This window comes from Natator depressus, chromosome 1, assembly GCF_965152275.1.
Source record: "Natator depressus isolate rNatDep1 chromosome 1, rNatDep2.hap1, whole genome shotgun sequence".
NCBI lineage: Eukaryota > Metazoa > Chordata > Testudines > Cheloniidae > Natator > Natator depressus.
The window spans coordinates 17,795,243-17,812,600 of NC_134234.1; the positions used below are offsets into that span (position 1 = coordinate 17,795,243).

General features: G+C 42.0%; 1 protein-coding gene across 2 annotated transcripts in view; it reads right to left on the bottom strand.

Annotated features, from left to right (window-relative positions):
• Nucleotides 1-17,358, bottom strand: part of TENM4 (teneurin transmembrane protein 4) — a 2,219,108-nt gene that overhangs the window by 202,834 nt on the left and 1,998,916 nt on the right. For both annotated transcript variants that reach the window (XM_074955672.1, XM_074955678.1), the window contains 2 exons: nt 5,519-5,689; nt 56-273 (listed from right to left, as the gene is read on the bottom strand). In XM_074955672.1, the coding sequence (XP_074811773.1) occupies nt 56-273; nt 5,519-5,689 (389 nt within the window). The remainder of the gene's footprint in view (nt 1-55; nt 274-5,518; nt 5,690-17,358) is intronic.

Below are 17,358 nucleotides of genomic sequence, written 5' to 3' on the forward strand. Positions count from 1 at the left end.
ACGAGCACATCAATTCTAACGTAAGTGTTGGTTCCTTGAAATGTGTTCCTGTTACCTGGGTATGTGAAGGAGGAAGGCCTTTCCTGCCATAAATCCCAACCAGAGCAGCCTTTCCTAAAGACACATTGAATTTCAGATGCACTGGATGGTCAATGAACACTTGAGATCTCCAAAAGATACCAGGAGGAATCTTCTGTGTGGCTCGTCGTCCAACATCAATTTCTCCAGAGTCTATAAAACTGTCCTCCGGAAAGAAACTACGGGGTTTTCCTGCTGAGACATAGGAACAAAAAATCCACTTGGATTAGCCTAGCCTCCCATAAGTAATCTGATCAAACTGGTATCTCTGACATTGATCTACCAATGTGCTGACTTTTTCAGAATACAATATGCATCAAGTCTTTATGACTATGAAAGAAAAATGGATAGGATTACTCCTGGCTACGCTCCATCTTTCTAATGAAAACATGTATCTTGGAAGAGCAACATGGATTCCCAAATGGCCCTCTGCTTAAATCATAACAACAGAGCTTGTTAAATTACATGTTAATGTTAAAAATAAATCTTACATCACATCACATTGTTAATTTATGTTATTTATGGAGAAAGTAATTATTATATTATCAAAAAATGTAGTGATTGTGAGTTTCCCATGCACCATGGAGTCAGATGACTATGTCAAGAACATCTGTTTAAGTGACGGTGAATTATGCAGGGGGAAAACTAAAAGTAAAATTCACTGCTAAATTAATGGTTGGCAATTGTGGGGATGCTTGGGATGGCATCCCCAATATAAAACACCTAAATGAAGGGGGGACATTCAGCAAAGATAGGGGACCATAATATGCTGCACTTCTACAGTGTCTCTCATTTAAGAACTCAAAGGTGTTTTTATTAGATTTCAAAACAACTCTGTGGAGTGGGTTATGATTATTATCCCTGTTTTACAGATGGGAAAATTGAGACACAACGATTAAGGCATCATTTCTGAAAGAGTCTACCGAGTTTGGGCGCCCACCTTGAAACACTTTGGGCTGATATCCAGAGGTGCCAAGCACCTACACTTCCAAATGAAGTCAACAGGATGCTCGGCACCTCTAGATATCAGGCCGTAGGCATCTCAAGCTGGGTAGCCATACGCTTAAGCTCTCAGAATTATGGGCACTTTGGAAAATGGGGACCCAAGGGAAGCACAGTTAATTAGGGTCAGAGAGGGAAATAAAACCCCAGGACTGCTGACTCCCAGGCCTTTGCTTTAATCACTGGCCCACACTGCTTCGCCTGAAATTACAGCAAAACAGGAAAAGAGACAGAGATGAAAAATGTCATCGCTTAGGAGGCTGCCTTTATTTTATAATTAAACACACTTGCATTTGAAAAGTATATGTTACCATTACCTCCCAGATTTCAGCTTTTATAGGAACAATTAGGAGCCAAGAGAACACCACGTGGACCATCATAGGCTGTCTTTATTACCTTAGATATTCAAATCAACCTACTATTTCATCTCTTTGCTATTAAAACCCATTACTGTATGTTTCACAGATTCAAATGATTCTAACAAAATGAGAAAGAATCTTTCAGGAATATGAAGTCATTTGTAACAAAATCACGTTTGTAGGAACTTTTTTTTTTTTTTTTAAATAATATACTCTGCATTTGGGGAATAAGAAACTACAATGTCCTCCTACCCATTACGAATTCTCAACAAATACCCTCACAATGCACATTTAATGCTGAATTGGTGGTTGATAGGGCAATTAAATAAAATATTTTGCTGTTTTAAATAATAAAAATCCATTTAAATGTTAAATTTCTCCATATATCATCATCCTAATGTAAACTCCGCAGCAGAAGCATCAGGTTCAAACTGTAAAAATGTCATCTTAATTAAAAATAGATAAAAAAGTTAAAATTCATGTTAACATTAAAAAGCACCCAAAGCTGTTTCTATCTTTATTATGGAGATGAGTTTGCATTTAATTTTTTAATCCAAGAAAGCTATTAAGCACATGCTTAAGTTTCAGTCCCAATGAAACTACTCCTGCTTAAAGTTAAGCATGTACTTAAGGCTTTGTTGGATTGGAACCTTATGGAACACGTATGCCTCATTATCATTATTATTTTTCAGAAACACTGTTATATAAAGTTCATTAATAAAAGTCTGATTTTGAAAGGAATAAAATCACATTCACAGAAACATGGATCTTCTATTGTTATCAACACCTAATTTAGTTTTGTCCTTTCCACTCGAAGGAACAAGGAAAAGTCTAGACTCCTTATTTATCCGTGTTTTCAAATCAAGATTAACAGAGGCATTTTGGGGGAATAGGAAATTATAATTAAACCATTTGCAACACTGCAAATAACATAGAATAATACAACTGAGATCAAATTAGTTTAATTCCATGAGTTTTATTTTGTAAATTGGATTATTAGAATTTGCGTGACTCCTAAAAGTCATTTTTCAGGATACTGTCAGTCTTAAGATAGACAGTTTGTGTGTGAAAGGCTCTCTTTCAAAACTTCCTATTCTATTGGCATGGGATGCAAAGAGAGCTACGAGAAGCTAGAAAAAGATACAAAGACTTCATTTGTTCTGGTCCACATCAAAGATACATTTCTGGATTATTACTGATGTGTTTGATACACACATGGAATTCAAAATGGAAAGTCAAAGCACATGGTGTTCTTTCTGACTGGTCATTAATGAAGATCTTATATCAACAAATGAGGCAGGGTGAGTTTAAAATACTAAATGCTGCTGTGCAGTAGATACCTCAGAAAAAATGGATTCCTTGTAGTAGAGTGAGCGGTGCTTGCTCAAATGAAGAAAAGAAAAAAAAAACAGTTCTGTGTTTGAGGCAAAAATGGCCATTCCACAGAAATAACTGTGAAGATTTCAGATACATGTCTTTTCTTGACTGTCAGTTATATATACGAAAAGATCTGATGTACTTTCTTTCTGGAGCTAGTCAAAGCAGCTGCTTCATGTCCCCACTGGGTGAGATTTACCCCAGTGCAAAAGTTCAGAGCAAGATTTTCCGCACAGGAGTAAATGTCGCCCATTGACATCAACAGGAGTTGTCAATGGCGCCAACCAGAATCGGATCAGGCCCTGAGAACTGGCTATCCAGAAAGAAACGCAAATAAGAATGCCATTTCAGTACAATTTCTAATCCGAAACTTTATCTAACTAACTTGAAGCAAAATTAATTTCAGCTCTGAATTCCTAATTGTGCTGCCAATTACTTTGCTCTTCCAACACATTACCTTGCACATGCAACACTTTAGTTTCCGTAGCAACTATTCATAATTTATTCAGTTATCAAAATGAACTGTTTCATTTTTGAGCCCAACTGAGTTTGATTATAGTTCTGATACAGGCTTTGATTCAGTAAAGCACCCTGATCCATCAAAGCCCTTAAGCACATGCTGAAACGTCACTGAGTTCAATGGCACTTAAGCAGAAGCTTATATTTGCTGAACAGGGATGGACTTAAGCACATGCTAAAGTGCTTTGCTGGACTGGAGACAGACTGGAGCTGGTAACTGCCTACAGCTAGCAATACCAAATTCATTTCAGCACAAAGGAAAGGTTAGCCCCAACCAGCCAATTCCACCATAGGAAAGGTAGTCTCTCTGAGGATACTTTTCAGTCAATTTTCATAACTCCAGTGATATACCTTCTTATTTAGAAAAGCTGTCGTGTAACACTGCTAGCACAGACTGGTAACTACCATGTTACCGCCCTGCACAGGTGGCTGCATTTCAGGGGTGGACATAGTCACCCCTGTAGAGACACATACCAAGGTCTTCATTTAATTTTTAATCAGGAGCAGATCACGCCCACAGGTTCCCCAAGACATGCAAGAAGATCACACTGAGGCTCTGCACAGCTCTCTACCTACAGTAGTCCTCAGAGACCCCCCCTCTAAGTAAACCTCCCCAGTGCAGAAAAGCCGACAGACTGTGAGAGCATATACATACGCATGTATGTATATACAGAGAGAGAGAGAGAGAGATCCACACTCCTATTCAGACAAAACTCCTTTTGATTTCAGAGGGGGTTTCGCTGAGAAGGACTGAGAAAACTCAGGAAAGACCTTTGATTTGGCCCCTTGATTATTAGATATATCATTTTAATTTTGATCTTTGAATAGGGAAGGCAGAGATCAAATGCAGTGTATAGGGATTTGAACATAGCAATTTAAACAGAAGACAAAAGAAAAATAAATTTTATCGTGAGGACTTGTTGAATGCAGAAACATTCAATAGTTCACTACATTGTCTAGCAAGCTTTGTCCAGGGTCCTACAGTTCTGGATTAATTGATTTACATTGTAATAATTTCATTTGACACTGACCAGTCATTAGTAACTTTGTTGCTTTAAGGCATGTGTAACTCTGGCCTTTGTTTGCATTCAAAAAGACAGATAATCCCATTAAGTAAAATTTCTGTAATTAACAGATGCCAAATAAGCTTACTTATATAAGGCCTGATCCCAAGCCCATTGAAATCAGTGGAAAGACTTCCATCAATTTCACTGGGCTTTGGATCAGGCCCACATTCCTTGCCTCCCCTCTCCTCCCCCCTCCACCCCCCCGCAACTACAACTCCACCAATTCTACTGGAATGAGAGATTTTTGATCTCATGGTCACTGAAATTTGAAGAAAAGACGGTGCAGCATAAAGAGCTTTATTAAATTCAAAGGTGAATTCCTCATTTCTTCATCTCCCCTACATGAATCTTAGAGTGATGAAAACCCTGTGCTTTGCAGACCCCGTAGGTATTTCTGGCACTGATGCCTCCATTGAAAACACAAAGTTGCAAAACCCTTGCTTGCTTGTGGAATAGTGTAGTGTTTTTTAAATTAGACCCTGATTCTGCATAGTTCTGAGCAGGCTCAGCGCCTCTAACTTCAGTGGGACTTGAAGGCTGTCAGCACTATGCAGACTTTGCAGGATTAGGCCCTTCATTTGGCTTTCCTTGAGGGTACATGGCCATCTTCACAATGCCAAAGCTTGCAATGCCAACAACTTTTAATGACTATTTTGGTACCCACAACAATGCCAACTAGTAACCAAAAGAAATACTAGGATAAACACTGTTGTATTGCTGTAGAGAAAGCACAGTGATAATCTTCAAGGCATCACTTTAGTTCTTAAGACATGAACATGGTTTCTCAGGAATATAGCCCATAGATGACATGAAGCAGGGCTTTTGTGGTGGAATACTGTACCCATATGAGATGTGGTGTCAATATCCCCTCCTTGAGAATGGCCTCATAGGTTTGCTGAGGACATACACCTTATAATCATGTTAATGGACATTAAAAGGATGTGACATCTGGAAACATAACTGACAACTACTAGCTCTAGACATGAAAGACTGGAAAAGCACCAGATTATGGTGCTGCAAGAAAGGCGGTATGGGGGTGATGGAGTATGACACTGGATGGCTGGAGTTTAAAGGCAGACACAGAGGACTCACAACATGGAAACACACCAACCATACCTTCACTGGATCCTTTGCCTTTCCTGTCAGGTAACTCTAACCCTGTGCCCCCCGAGGGATATAAGGAGACGTCCGTTGGCACTGGCCAACTGCTGGCTGTGTCTTCCGTGATCTCATACATCTGCCCTTCCATCGGCTGCAGGTGCCAGTTTAGGCCAAACAGGTGCATGGCTGTAGTGAGCAATGAGAAAAGTCATCTTTTTCTGCTGGGGAGAGCTTCGTAACTGTAGGGGCACTTGGTAGACTCTCACCCTACTGCTTTATACTAATCGCTGCTAAAAAGAAAAGCATGGGATTTATGTTATTGGACAGCCCACACTGGTTCTGCAATACCATCAAGAACATGACAATTTCTTTGGCCTGGGTCCCCTCTCACACTAGTTTCACACTAGTCTAGCACTGTTGACTTTAGTGGAATTGCTCCTGATTTATGCCAGTGTGAGAAGAGAATTGGACCCCAGGTCTCAGAATACACCTGAAGTTGGGATGAAAATTCAGTGAGCAGTTTTAGGGACAACACTTAAGAAGAAGGGAATGTTATATTTACTTATGCACCAATAAATCCAGAGAAACTGAGCCTTTGCTGTGCATTGTTGTATTCACAAGCTATTCTCCAGGCCCTTAATAATTTTTTTATTCAGTCCTTATACAGGGAGAGACGGTGGGAATTTTGACTGAGTAAGTGGTTTAGAGGTCTGCCACATATAATTCATTCTGTTATTGTTACGGTCTTAGTTGTATGTGGATTGAGTGCAAATTCATGTGACCGAGCTCTCGCTGGTACAATTCCAGCTTTCTGCTAATCATCCTGGGGGTTTAAAAGTGAGTAACACCAACTGGATTTGCATGAGTCCAGGACTCAGCTTGTTGTAGGCTTCTGGGATTGCACAAGGCCATCCAGTGTATGAATCTGTTCCACAAAATTACAGAAAGGAGAGGAAAGTTAAGGAACATGACAGAACACTTAAAAAGCAAACACGTGTATGGAGAGAGGCATGCTTATGCAATTACGACACGCCCCCTGAAAACGTGAAGGAAAACAATGTGGCTTCCTGTATCATTCCTTTCTTCCCCAACATAAACATTTCATATTTAATCACCATCCAGTTTACCTTCAGGCACTCAACGGCAAAATGATTCGATATTCAATGCACTTGTAATGACATTTTCCTATTAAGAGAGCAACTCCTATTTCACAAAATAGTTTCTCCAAGAAACTATACAGTGATATTAACATCAGAGCTATTTAACATAAACAAAGAGGATGAGAACAGCACATTCTCACTGCCTATAGATATCATTTTATTTATAAAAATATGTTCAAGTTTGTCGAACATCCCAATGATGAGTGCCGGGTTTATAAAGTCTTTACATTGGAAAGGATCCATTTCAAGTGGATTGAAAAGGCATCTGAACAGCTCTTTTAAAACAAGTAGTTTGGACATACATAGCAAAATTATCACTTTCTTCTATTTCATAATCAAGTAGGACATCTTCTAGCATGAACAGGAGTGTCACACACTAACAGGTAATGGAAGATAACTAAGCTGAGTGAAATTAGGATTCCCACTTTACCACGTAAAGAGGGACTGGATTTGTTATCAAAATCCTAATGAATCTATTAAGAAAGAAAAACTCATATAAACTCCCTATCAGAAAGGAGAGACTCAGGGCTGTGTTCAAAACCAGGACATTTTTATGCAGGCACACATGCAACTTTACTAACAGGAAAGCTGCAGATATAGCTGTTGATTCAAACAGGAAACTTAGCACAGATTGGCATGTGGTTTTGATTTAAAGGGGGAACATGCGTTTCTCCAGAAATGCTACATAAGGGTACGGTAAAAAAATCAAGGAGCCCAAGTATGGATGACAAGAACTTTCAGAGAGCCTTAGATATCAATCTGCTTATCCATTATGTATTTATGTACTTCCATGGCCCCCACCATCATAGTATCTGAGCACCTCACAATTATTAATGGATTTTATCCTCACAACATTGCATGAGATAGGAAAATATTATCCTCCTTTCATTGATGAGGAATTGAGGCACAGTGTAGATGAAGTGATTTGCCCAAGTTCACAGAGGTCATCTGTGGCTGAGTGAGGAACTGAACGGAGATCTAAGTACAAAACTAGTGCTCTCTCCAGCAGACCATCCTTCCTGCCTTATACCATGCGTATTGCCACAGTATTTGAATTCCTACTAATTAAGATACACTTAAGGGTCATTATTTCCTTCTCTCTCGCTGTCTCCCAGTAGGAATTCATTTATTATGGATAATAATTGTGAGAAAGCTAAGCTGAAGAAGTGAGCATTGTTTTGGGCACATTGAAAAGATTATGGAAGCAGAATACCTTGTTCTACAAACATGAGCGACTGACTGGAAGCCAGGAACTGCTGAGGCTTCCTTGCACACTGATTTTGTGCGTGTCCCTGGGCAAGGCAACAGGTTATTTAATGCCTTATAGACACACAAACTTTAAGGACAGAGGAGACCATCATGATCATCTAGTCTGACCTCCTGCACTTTGCAGGCCACAGAACCTCACCCACCCACTCTTTAACAGAGCTGCTAACCTCTGGCTGAGTTACTGAGGTCCTCAAATCATGATTTAAAGACTTCAAGTGACAGAGAATCATGTGCCATACAGTAGAATACACTAGCGAGCCTCACTCAGAGAAGAATCCACCATTTACACTGGTTTAAACCTGAAAGTGACCCATGCCCCATGATGCAGAGGAGGACAAAAATCCCCCAGGGAATGGATCACTTGATGCTTACCTGTTCTGTTCATTCCCTCTGGGGCACCTGGCATTGTCCACTGTCAGAAGACAGAATACTGGGCTGGATGGACCTTTGGTCTTACCCAGTATGGCCATTCTTATATTCTTATGTCTCTGCCAATCTGACCGGGGGAAAATTCCTTCCCAACCCCAAATACTGCAATCCATTAGACCCTGAAAACGTGGGCAAGACCCATGAGCCCGAAACCTCGGAAAGAATTGTCTAGTTTCCCCATCTATGAAAGGGAAATATTAATGTTTATCTGCCTCTGATAGATGGTACGAAGCTTAGTTCATGCATGTTCGTAAAGTACGGTACTTTTAGGTCCTTGGCTGGAAAGTCTTTTAGAAATGAAGAGTTATCATAGAGGCCTTCATTAAAAAGTCAGCTTTTGCTATTAGTTAACACAGATTTTCCCTCAAATAAAATAGGAAATATCACCAACCATAAGACTCTACTTGAAACTGACATAGAAAATCTGCGTTTGCTTTAGAAACTGGCTCTGATTCAAGTTCTTTCTCATGAAATCATAATATCTCACCATGTGATTATGTGATTATTATTACTATTTTACAAATACCAAAACTTTATGATGTTGGAAGCTGGAGGAAGATTCCGCCTCTCATTTGCTCTCCCATAAAGGCCACCTTCTTGCTGAAATGTCAAGTAATAACAGCAATGGATGTTTTAGGTTTGTAAATCTCAGTGGGATATTTATAACTGTTGATGCACACTGTTGTTTAAATGTTTTGAGAGCAGCACAAAGAAAGGAAATTCAATCTTGTTGTTCACTAAATTGATGCAAAGGCCTTCTGGGTAAAAAACAGGGTAAAGAATAGGGTCTTGAAACCATGGACAACAGACACAATCATACGCTTTGAAATGTTAATGGTTCCTAAACGCAAAGTGAAGCCATAAAAGAAGCTGAGACTCCTGATGTTCTTCGTCTCCAGGTCAATCTGAACCCATGGCTGACATTTTCTCTGGCTTTTTTCTGCTCAGCAAGATGCGAGACGTGGCTCTCACAGTGAACGTTCCATCTTGACAATTTCCCTCTCCCCCCAAATGGGATGTTCAATAAATGCTCTAATACTGAAGGCTCCTGGATATTAAAAGAGCACAGTGCAATTAACAGTCATTAAAATGTACCATTCAGTGCACTAGCATTTAGCTTCCACTGCCTAGGAAGCCAGGTGGCATGTGCTTTTGAGAAGCTTTGGTTACATTTTGCATAGTTAAAAAAACTCTTCTGTTTTTTCTTGGAATTGAAATACTAGTGGGGAGGGGGGAATACAGTGTATGTGCTCACTAGACCAGCTCAACCCCAATGCCATAGATCAAGACACACCAGGGAGGCAGATGGCCCATTATGCTTAAGTTTTAAAATGAAATCCTCTACTTTTAAATGAAATAAGTGCTGGTGAAAGTTGCCTGGATGCTGAAATCCACTGAACAGGTAACAGCACACACACAGTGGCAGCGCAAGCTTCCTTATCACCACGCCTGCAGCAAGCCTCAACCCTGTTCTGAAGGGGTGCCTCTAGGTGGCAAGGAGTTCGGTCTCCATGGCCCTTTCAAGCCTTGGCTACTCTGCTGACTATGCCAGGAAGAGTGCCAATTAATGCCAAAATGCAGCGGTGATGTGTCTGTGGGCTCGTAGGCACTAGCGTCACACTCATTTAAGAGAGGCCAGTAGCATGAATCTTCAGCTGGTGTTCTTTTATTTCTCAGTTGAAATTAGTTGAAAAATGCTACCTTTCAAATGAAGTAGAATGATGGTGGAACTGACGATGCTGGCTCATCATTTTTGTTCTATACAATAGCATCCCTTTTCTGCACAGCATTATTCCTATGACATTGCTCTTCTCTATGGCTGTGAGCTTCATTGTCTGTTGTTGTAAAGCCCAAGAAAGTGGTAAAGAGGTTCAAAGTTTGCTTTTAAGAGGCACGGTCTTATGGATATGTTTCCATTACGGCCATTGTCTTACGACACAGCAAAACAAAACAGGCAAAAAATCATCCTCAGCAGAGCAGAGAAAAGAGAACCTGGAATAACATTTAAGATAAAAAGACAAAGAAGGATAGCAATTCACAGGGTCAACAAAACAGACATCTCTTGGGAAAGGTTGATGGAGTGAGGGAGTTAGCAGAAAGAGGCAGATGATTGTGATAGATTACAGGGAGAAGACAAGACAAGACATGTTTAGTGAAGCGTAAGAGACCCCCAGAAACCACAGAAGTCAGCAGAACAGTGAAAACCACACTGCTGCCCTTTATTAGATTGTTGACTTGCCCAAGCTGGCAAGGTAAGTGTAATAAATAACCAAACCAATCAATTACGATGTCTGAAATTAAGGCCCAATTCAAAGGCTATGGCTGAAGACATCAGCTGCTTTCCATTGTGTTTAAAGGGGGACTTGCAAAGTGCATTTACACTGTAGGCTCACAAACTTGTGCTACTTCCTGCACTGTTCTCTGAGAGTCAGACCCCTGAAGCCATGCCTCCCCGTTTGGTCATTCCTTATTCAGAGAAAACTCCCACCAAAGCCAATGAATGCATAAAAAAATTACAACTCTGTCAGGATTTGGCCCTGAATGATTAAAAAAGCGTTTCTCAGAATATACAGAGGATCAATGGGAACAATGAATAAATACTAATAATGATAATAGGAGGCGGAACAGTGGTCTCGATTTTCAAAGGAGTGTAAGAGTGTTAGGCACCCCACTCCCACTGAAATCCAGTGGGATTTGGATGCCTAATTCCCATAGTCCCCTTGAAAATCCCAGCCAAATGCTCTGCATTTGTATTCTGCCTTACATTTCACTTTGCCTGAGCCAAATATATAGGAATGATAGAGTAGGTTAGGTTGGTGGGGGAGTGGCATTATATATGAAAGAAAGCATAGATTCAAAATCTTAAATGAATCCAACTGTACCATCGAATCTCCATGGATAGAAATTCCATGCTTGACTAATAAGAGTAAAGCAGTAGGAATATGCTACTGACCACCTGATCAGGATGGTGACAATGTGAAATGCCTAGAGAGATTAGAGAAGCTGTTAAAACAGAAAACCCAACAATAATGGAGATTTCAACTATCCCTATATTAAGTGGGTACATGTCACCTCAGGACACGATGCAGAGAAAAAATTTCTGAACACCACAAATGGCTACTTCTTGGAACAGCTAGTTATGCAACCCACAAGAGAAGAGCCAATTCTTGATTTAGCCCTAAGTGGAGCACAGGATCTGGTCGAAGACGAGAAAAGAGCTGAACTGCTTCATAATAGCAAACGTAATATAATTAAATTTAACATCCTTGGAGGTGAGGAAATACCAAAGAAACCCACCACAGTAGCATTTAACTTCAAAAAAAGAGGAAATACAGAAAAATTAGGAAGCTAGTTAAATGAAAATTACAAGGAACAGTCACAAGAGTTTCAGAGTAGCAGCCGTGTTAGTCTGTATTTGCAAAAAGAAAAGGAGTACTTGTGGCACCTTAGAGACTAACTTATTTGAGCATAAGCTTTCGTGAGCTGCAGCTCACTTCATCGGATGCATAAAGTGGAAAGTGAGGAGATTTTACATATACACACAGACCATGAAAAAATATACACTGTAAGGAGAGTGATCACTTAAGATAAGCTATTACCAGCAGGAGAGTGGGGTGGGGGGAGAGAAAACCTTTTGAAGTGATAATCAAGGTGGGCCATTTCCAGCACATTTCCAGGAGTTAACAAGAACGTCTGAGGAACAGTGGGGGGGAGGGAGGGAGGAATAAGCAAGGGGAAATAGTTTCACTTAGTATAATGACTCAACCACTCCCAGTCTCTATTCAAGCCTAAGTTAATTGTATCCAATTTGCAAATTAATTCCAATTTAGCAGTCTCTCGTTGGAGTCTGTTTTCGAAGTTTTTTTATTGAAGGATAGTCACTTTGAGGTCAGAAATTGAGTGACCAGAGAGATTGAAGTGTTCTCCGACTGGTTTATGAATGTTATAATTCTTGACATCTGATTTGTGTCCATTTATTCTTTTACGTAGAGACTGTCCAGTTTGACCAATGTACATGGCAGAGGGGCATTGCTGGCACATGATGGCATATATCATATTGGTAGATGTGCAGGTGAACGAGCCTCTGATAGTGTGGCTGATGTGATTAGGCCCTATGATAGTGTCCCCTGAATAGATATGTGGGCACAGTTGGCAACAGGCTTTGTTGCAAGGATAGGTTCCTGGGTTAGTGGTTCTGTTGTGTGGTGTGTGGTTGCTGGTGAGTATTTGCTTCAGGTTGGGGGGGCTGTCTGTAGGCAAGGACTGGCCTGTCTCCCAAGATTTGTGAGAGTGATGGGTCGTCCTTCAGGATAGGTTGTAGATCCTTGATAATGCATTGGAGAGGTTTTAGTTGAGGGCTGAAGGTGACGGCTAGTGGCGTTCTGTTATTTTCTTTGTTGGGCCTGTCCTTTAGAAGGTGACTTCTGGGAACTCTTCTGGCTCTGTCAATCTGTTTCTTCACTTCAACAGGTGGGTATTGTAGTTGTAAGAATGCTTGATAGATATCTTGTAGGTGTTTGTCTGAGGGGTTGGAGCAAATGCGGTTGTATCGTAGAGCTTGGCTGTAGACAATGGATCATGTGGTGTGGTCTGGGTGAAAGCTGGAGGCATGTAGGTAGGAATAGCGGTCAGTAGGTTTCCGGTATACGGTGGTGTTTATGTGACCACTGCTTATGAGCACTGTAGTGTCCAGGAAGTGGATCTCTTGTCTGGACTGGTCCAGGCTGAGGTTGATGGTGGGATGGAAATTGTTGAAATCATGGTGGAATTCCTCAAGGGCTTCTTTTCCATGGGTCCAGATGATGAAGATGTCATCAATATAGCGCAAGCAGAGTACGGGCATTAGGGGACGAGAGCTGAGGAAGCGTTGTTCTAAGTCAGCCATAAAAATGTTGGCATACTGTGGGGCCATGCGGGTACCCATAGCAGTGCTGCTGATTTGAAGGTATACATTGCCCCCAAATGTGAAACAGGGTGAGGACAAAGTCACAAAGTTCAGCCACCAGGTTTGCTGTGACATTATCGGGGATAGTGTTCCTGATGGCTTGTAGTCCATCTTTGTGTGGAATGCTGGTGTAGAGGGCTTCTACACCCATAGTGGCCAGGATGGTGTTTTCAGGAAGATCACCGATGGACTGTAGTTTCCTCAGGAAGTCAGTGGTGTCTCAAAGATAGCTGGGAGTGCTGGTAGCATAGGGCCTGAGGAGGGAGTCTACATAGCCAGACAATCCTGCTGTCAGGGTGCCAATGCCTGAGATGGTGACATGCCTGCAAGCTGCAAGGAAACTATTTAAAACACCGTAATATAGGTTCAAACTAAATGTATACCCCAAACTAAAAACAAAACAGTAAGTAAAAACAAAACCATGGGTAAAATGCACAGTGAAAGAAGCGGTTAGAGACAAAAAGGCATCCTTTAAAAGTTAGAAGTAAAATCCTACTGAGGAAAACAGAAAAGAGCATAAACTCTGGCATATCAAGTGTAAAAGTATAATTAGGCAGGCCCAAAATGAATTTGAAGAGCCACTAGCAAAAGACAATAAAAACTAACAGCAAAAAAAAAAAAAGTACATCAGAAGCAGGTGGCCTACCAATCAGTGGGACAACTGGACGATTGAGGTGCACTCAAGTAAAGAGCACTCAAGGAAGAGAAGGCTTTTGCAAGAAGCTAAATGCTTCACGAAAGCTTATGCGCAAATAAATTGGTTAGTCTTTAAGGTGCTCCTTTTCTTTTTGCTACCCTCAGAGGCTCACTGTGACCCTCCACGTAGCCTTCCTCTCTCTAGAGGCAAGGGTCACAGCTTACTGAGCCATTTCATCATAAGCCAGCAAGGGAGGTGAGGAGACACAACCTTCCCTTGCACAGTCTCTCTTGTCTCCCAGTCTCAGTGATTAATCGGGGAAGGGAGGGGAAAGCCCGGGCCCACCCTCTACCCTGGGCTCCAGCCCAGGGACCCTAATAGTAGCAGCTATGGAAGTTGACTTTTTGGAAATAGGAAACGTACAATTCCCTGGGCCACTTCCCCAAAGCAGCCCCCACTCAATATCTCCTTCACCTTTACCTCAGGGCCTCCTTCCTTGAGCCTGATATGGATTTATACTGCTTAGTTCCTCCAACAGCGCGGCTTCCTCCTACAGATCCTGACATGCATGCCTCACTGACTAACTGGGAGGCTTTTAACTAATTCCAGCCAGCCCCTGATTGGCTTCAGGTGTCCCAATCAACCTAGCTATCTCCACTGATTTCTAGAAGGATCTTAATTGGCCCCAGGTGCCTTGATTAACCTGGAGCAACTGCCATTTGGTTACCATGGTACCAGAGATTTGTTTAGCCTGGAGCTAACATACCTGTTCCTCACTACTTTACTATAGCCATCTGGCCTTGCCCTGCCACTATATAAATACACATAGAGAGAGAGGGAGAGGATGAGACTATTAAGAGACGGAACATGTTAGAAAAGAGTAAGGGAGGGAATGAGCAAGAGAAGTGACAGGCATCAGACAGGAAAAAATTTGGGGCTCAAACATGGAATGGGAAGGCTTTTAGAACAATCTCTGTATCCATCCTTCTTTCTTCTTCTGTCTTCCATTTCTCTCTCTCCCTCTTCTTCTCCGGAGGTGAACTGGATGTAGCCTCTTCTAATGTACTCCTCAGACTCTCTGGCCTTTGGGCCAAAACATCATGCTGGCCCTTTGTTGCAACTACACCTTTCAAGTGAGAACTGGTATTTTCTTTTAAAGTTCAAATACTCTGGATTCCACCAGTAAATTACTCAGGGCTAATTTTTACTCAAGTAAATGTATTGCTTTCGCTCCTATCTCTGGGATAAACTTGACTGTAATTATCTAAATAACTGTCTCTCTCTCTACACTGAAATTATATGATTTTTGAAGAAGTGGAAGAATTGACTGCTGCAGAATTAATCATACTTTTCTGACATTCAATGTTGTTATGAAAAGGAGTCTTTCAACGTGAAATAATCACCCAGTTTGTCAATCTTTCAATAAATCATGGAAAAGGCCCATAAGATTAAGGGGAATAAAAGCAGCAAAACAGACATTAAAGGAAGCAAGCAAACAAACACATCTCTCCTGAGTGCTTGTTGACATTTTACTCAGGGGAAATGCTACTTTGCTCTGAGGGGTGTGCTGACAACATGCCAGAAGATCAAGAGCCAAGTGACTCTCATGGCACTGCCTGTACCAGGGTATGTCTACACTACGAAATTAGGTCGAATTTATAGAAGTCGGTTTTTTAGAAATCGGTTTTATATATTCGAGTGTGTGTGTCCCCACAGAAAATGCTCTAAGTGCATTAAGTGCATTAACTCGGCGGAGTGCTTCTACAGTACCGAGGCTAGAGTCGACTTCCGGAGTGTTGCATTGTGGGTAGCTATCCCACAGTTCCCGCAGTCTCCGCTGCCCATTGGAATTCTGGGTTGAGATCCCAATGCCTGATGGGGCTAAAACATTGTCGCGGGTGGTTCTGGGTACATATCGTCAGGCCCCCGTTCCCTCCCTCCCTCCGTGAAAGCAAGGGCAGACAATCGTTTCACGCCTTTTTTCCTGAGTTACCTGTGCAGACACCATACCACGGCAAGCATGGAGTCCGCTCAGCTCACTGTCACCGTATGTCTCCTGGGTGCTGGCAGACGCGGTACTGCATTGCTACACAGCAGCAGCAACCCATTGCCTTGTGGCAGCAGACGGTGCAATAGGACTGGTAGCCGTCATCCGAGGTGCTCCTGGTCACCTGTGTGAGGTCAATCAGGAGCGCCTGGGCAGACATGGGCGCAGGGACTAAATTTGGAGTGACTTGATCAAGTCATTCTCTTTAGTCCTGCAGTCAGTCCTATTGAACCATCTTATGGTGAGCAGGCAGGTGATACGGATTGCTAGCAGTCCTATTGCATCATCTTCTGCCGGGCAGGCAAGAGATGAGGATGGCTAGCAGTCCTATTGTACCATCTTCTGCCGAGCAGCTATGAGATGTGGATGGCACGCAGTCCTTCTGCACCGTCTGCTGCCAGCCAAAGATGTAAAAGATAGATGGAGTGTATCAAAACAAGAATTAGACCAGATTTGTTTTGTACTCATTTGCAACCCCCCCCCCTCGGCCCCCCGTCTAGGGGACTCATTCCTCTAGGTCACACTGCAGTCACTCACAGAGAAGGTGCAGCGAGGTAAATCTAGCCATGTATCAATCAGAGGCCAGACTAACCTCCTTGTTCCAATAAGAACAATAACTTAGGTGCACCATTTCTTATTGGAACCCTCCATGAAGTCCTGCCTGAAATACTCCTTGATGTAAAGCCACCCCCTTTGTTGATTTTAGCTCCCTGTAAGCCAACCCTGTAAGCCGTGTCGTCAGTTGCCCCTTCCTGCGTCAGAGTAATGGCAAACAATCGTGCATCTGAGTTGAGAGTGCTGTCCAGAGCAGTCACAATGGAGCACTCTGGGATAGCTCCCGGAGGCCAATACCGTCGAATTGTGTCCACAGTACCCCAAATTTGACCCGGCAAGGCCGATTTAAGCGCTAATCCACTTGTCGGGGAGGAGTAAGGAAATCGATTTTAAGAGCCCTTTAAGTCGAAATAAAGGGCTTCATCGTGTGGACAGGTGCAGGTTTACATCGATTTAACGCTGCTAAATTCGACCTAAAGTCCTAGTGTAGACCAGGGCTCAGTAGGGAGTAAGGGTGGCAACTGCAAGACTAGGCCCTGTAGAAAATGCAGCACATCATGACTCCTCACATTGTTTATATAAAGATAAACGCATGGTGAGGTCAATACCCAGGATGTGATGCCTCTATGTCATTCCAGCACAATACAACACACATGTACATGGCATGGCTTGGGTTTCTGCTCCATACCAGCGACAAAGACAATAACACATCCCTGCATGTTTTGTTCTATCCTGAACTGAACTGAATACAACACAGCACAGGCGTCGACTCCATTGGTGCTCTGGGGATGGGTGCTCAGTACCCACTGGCAG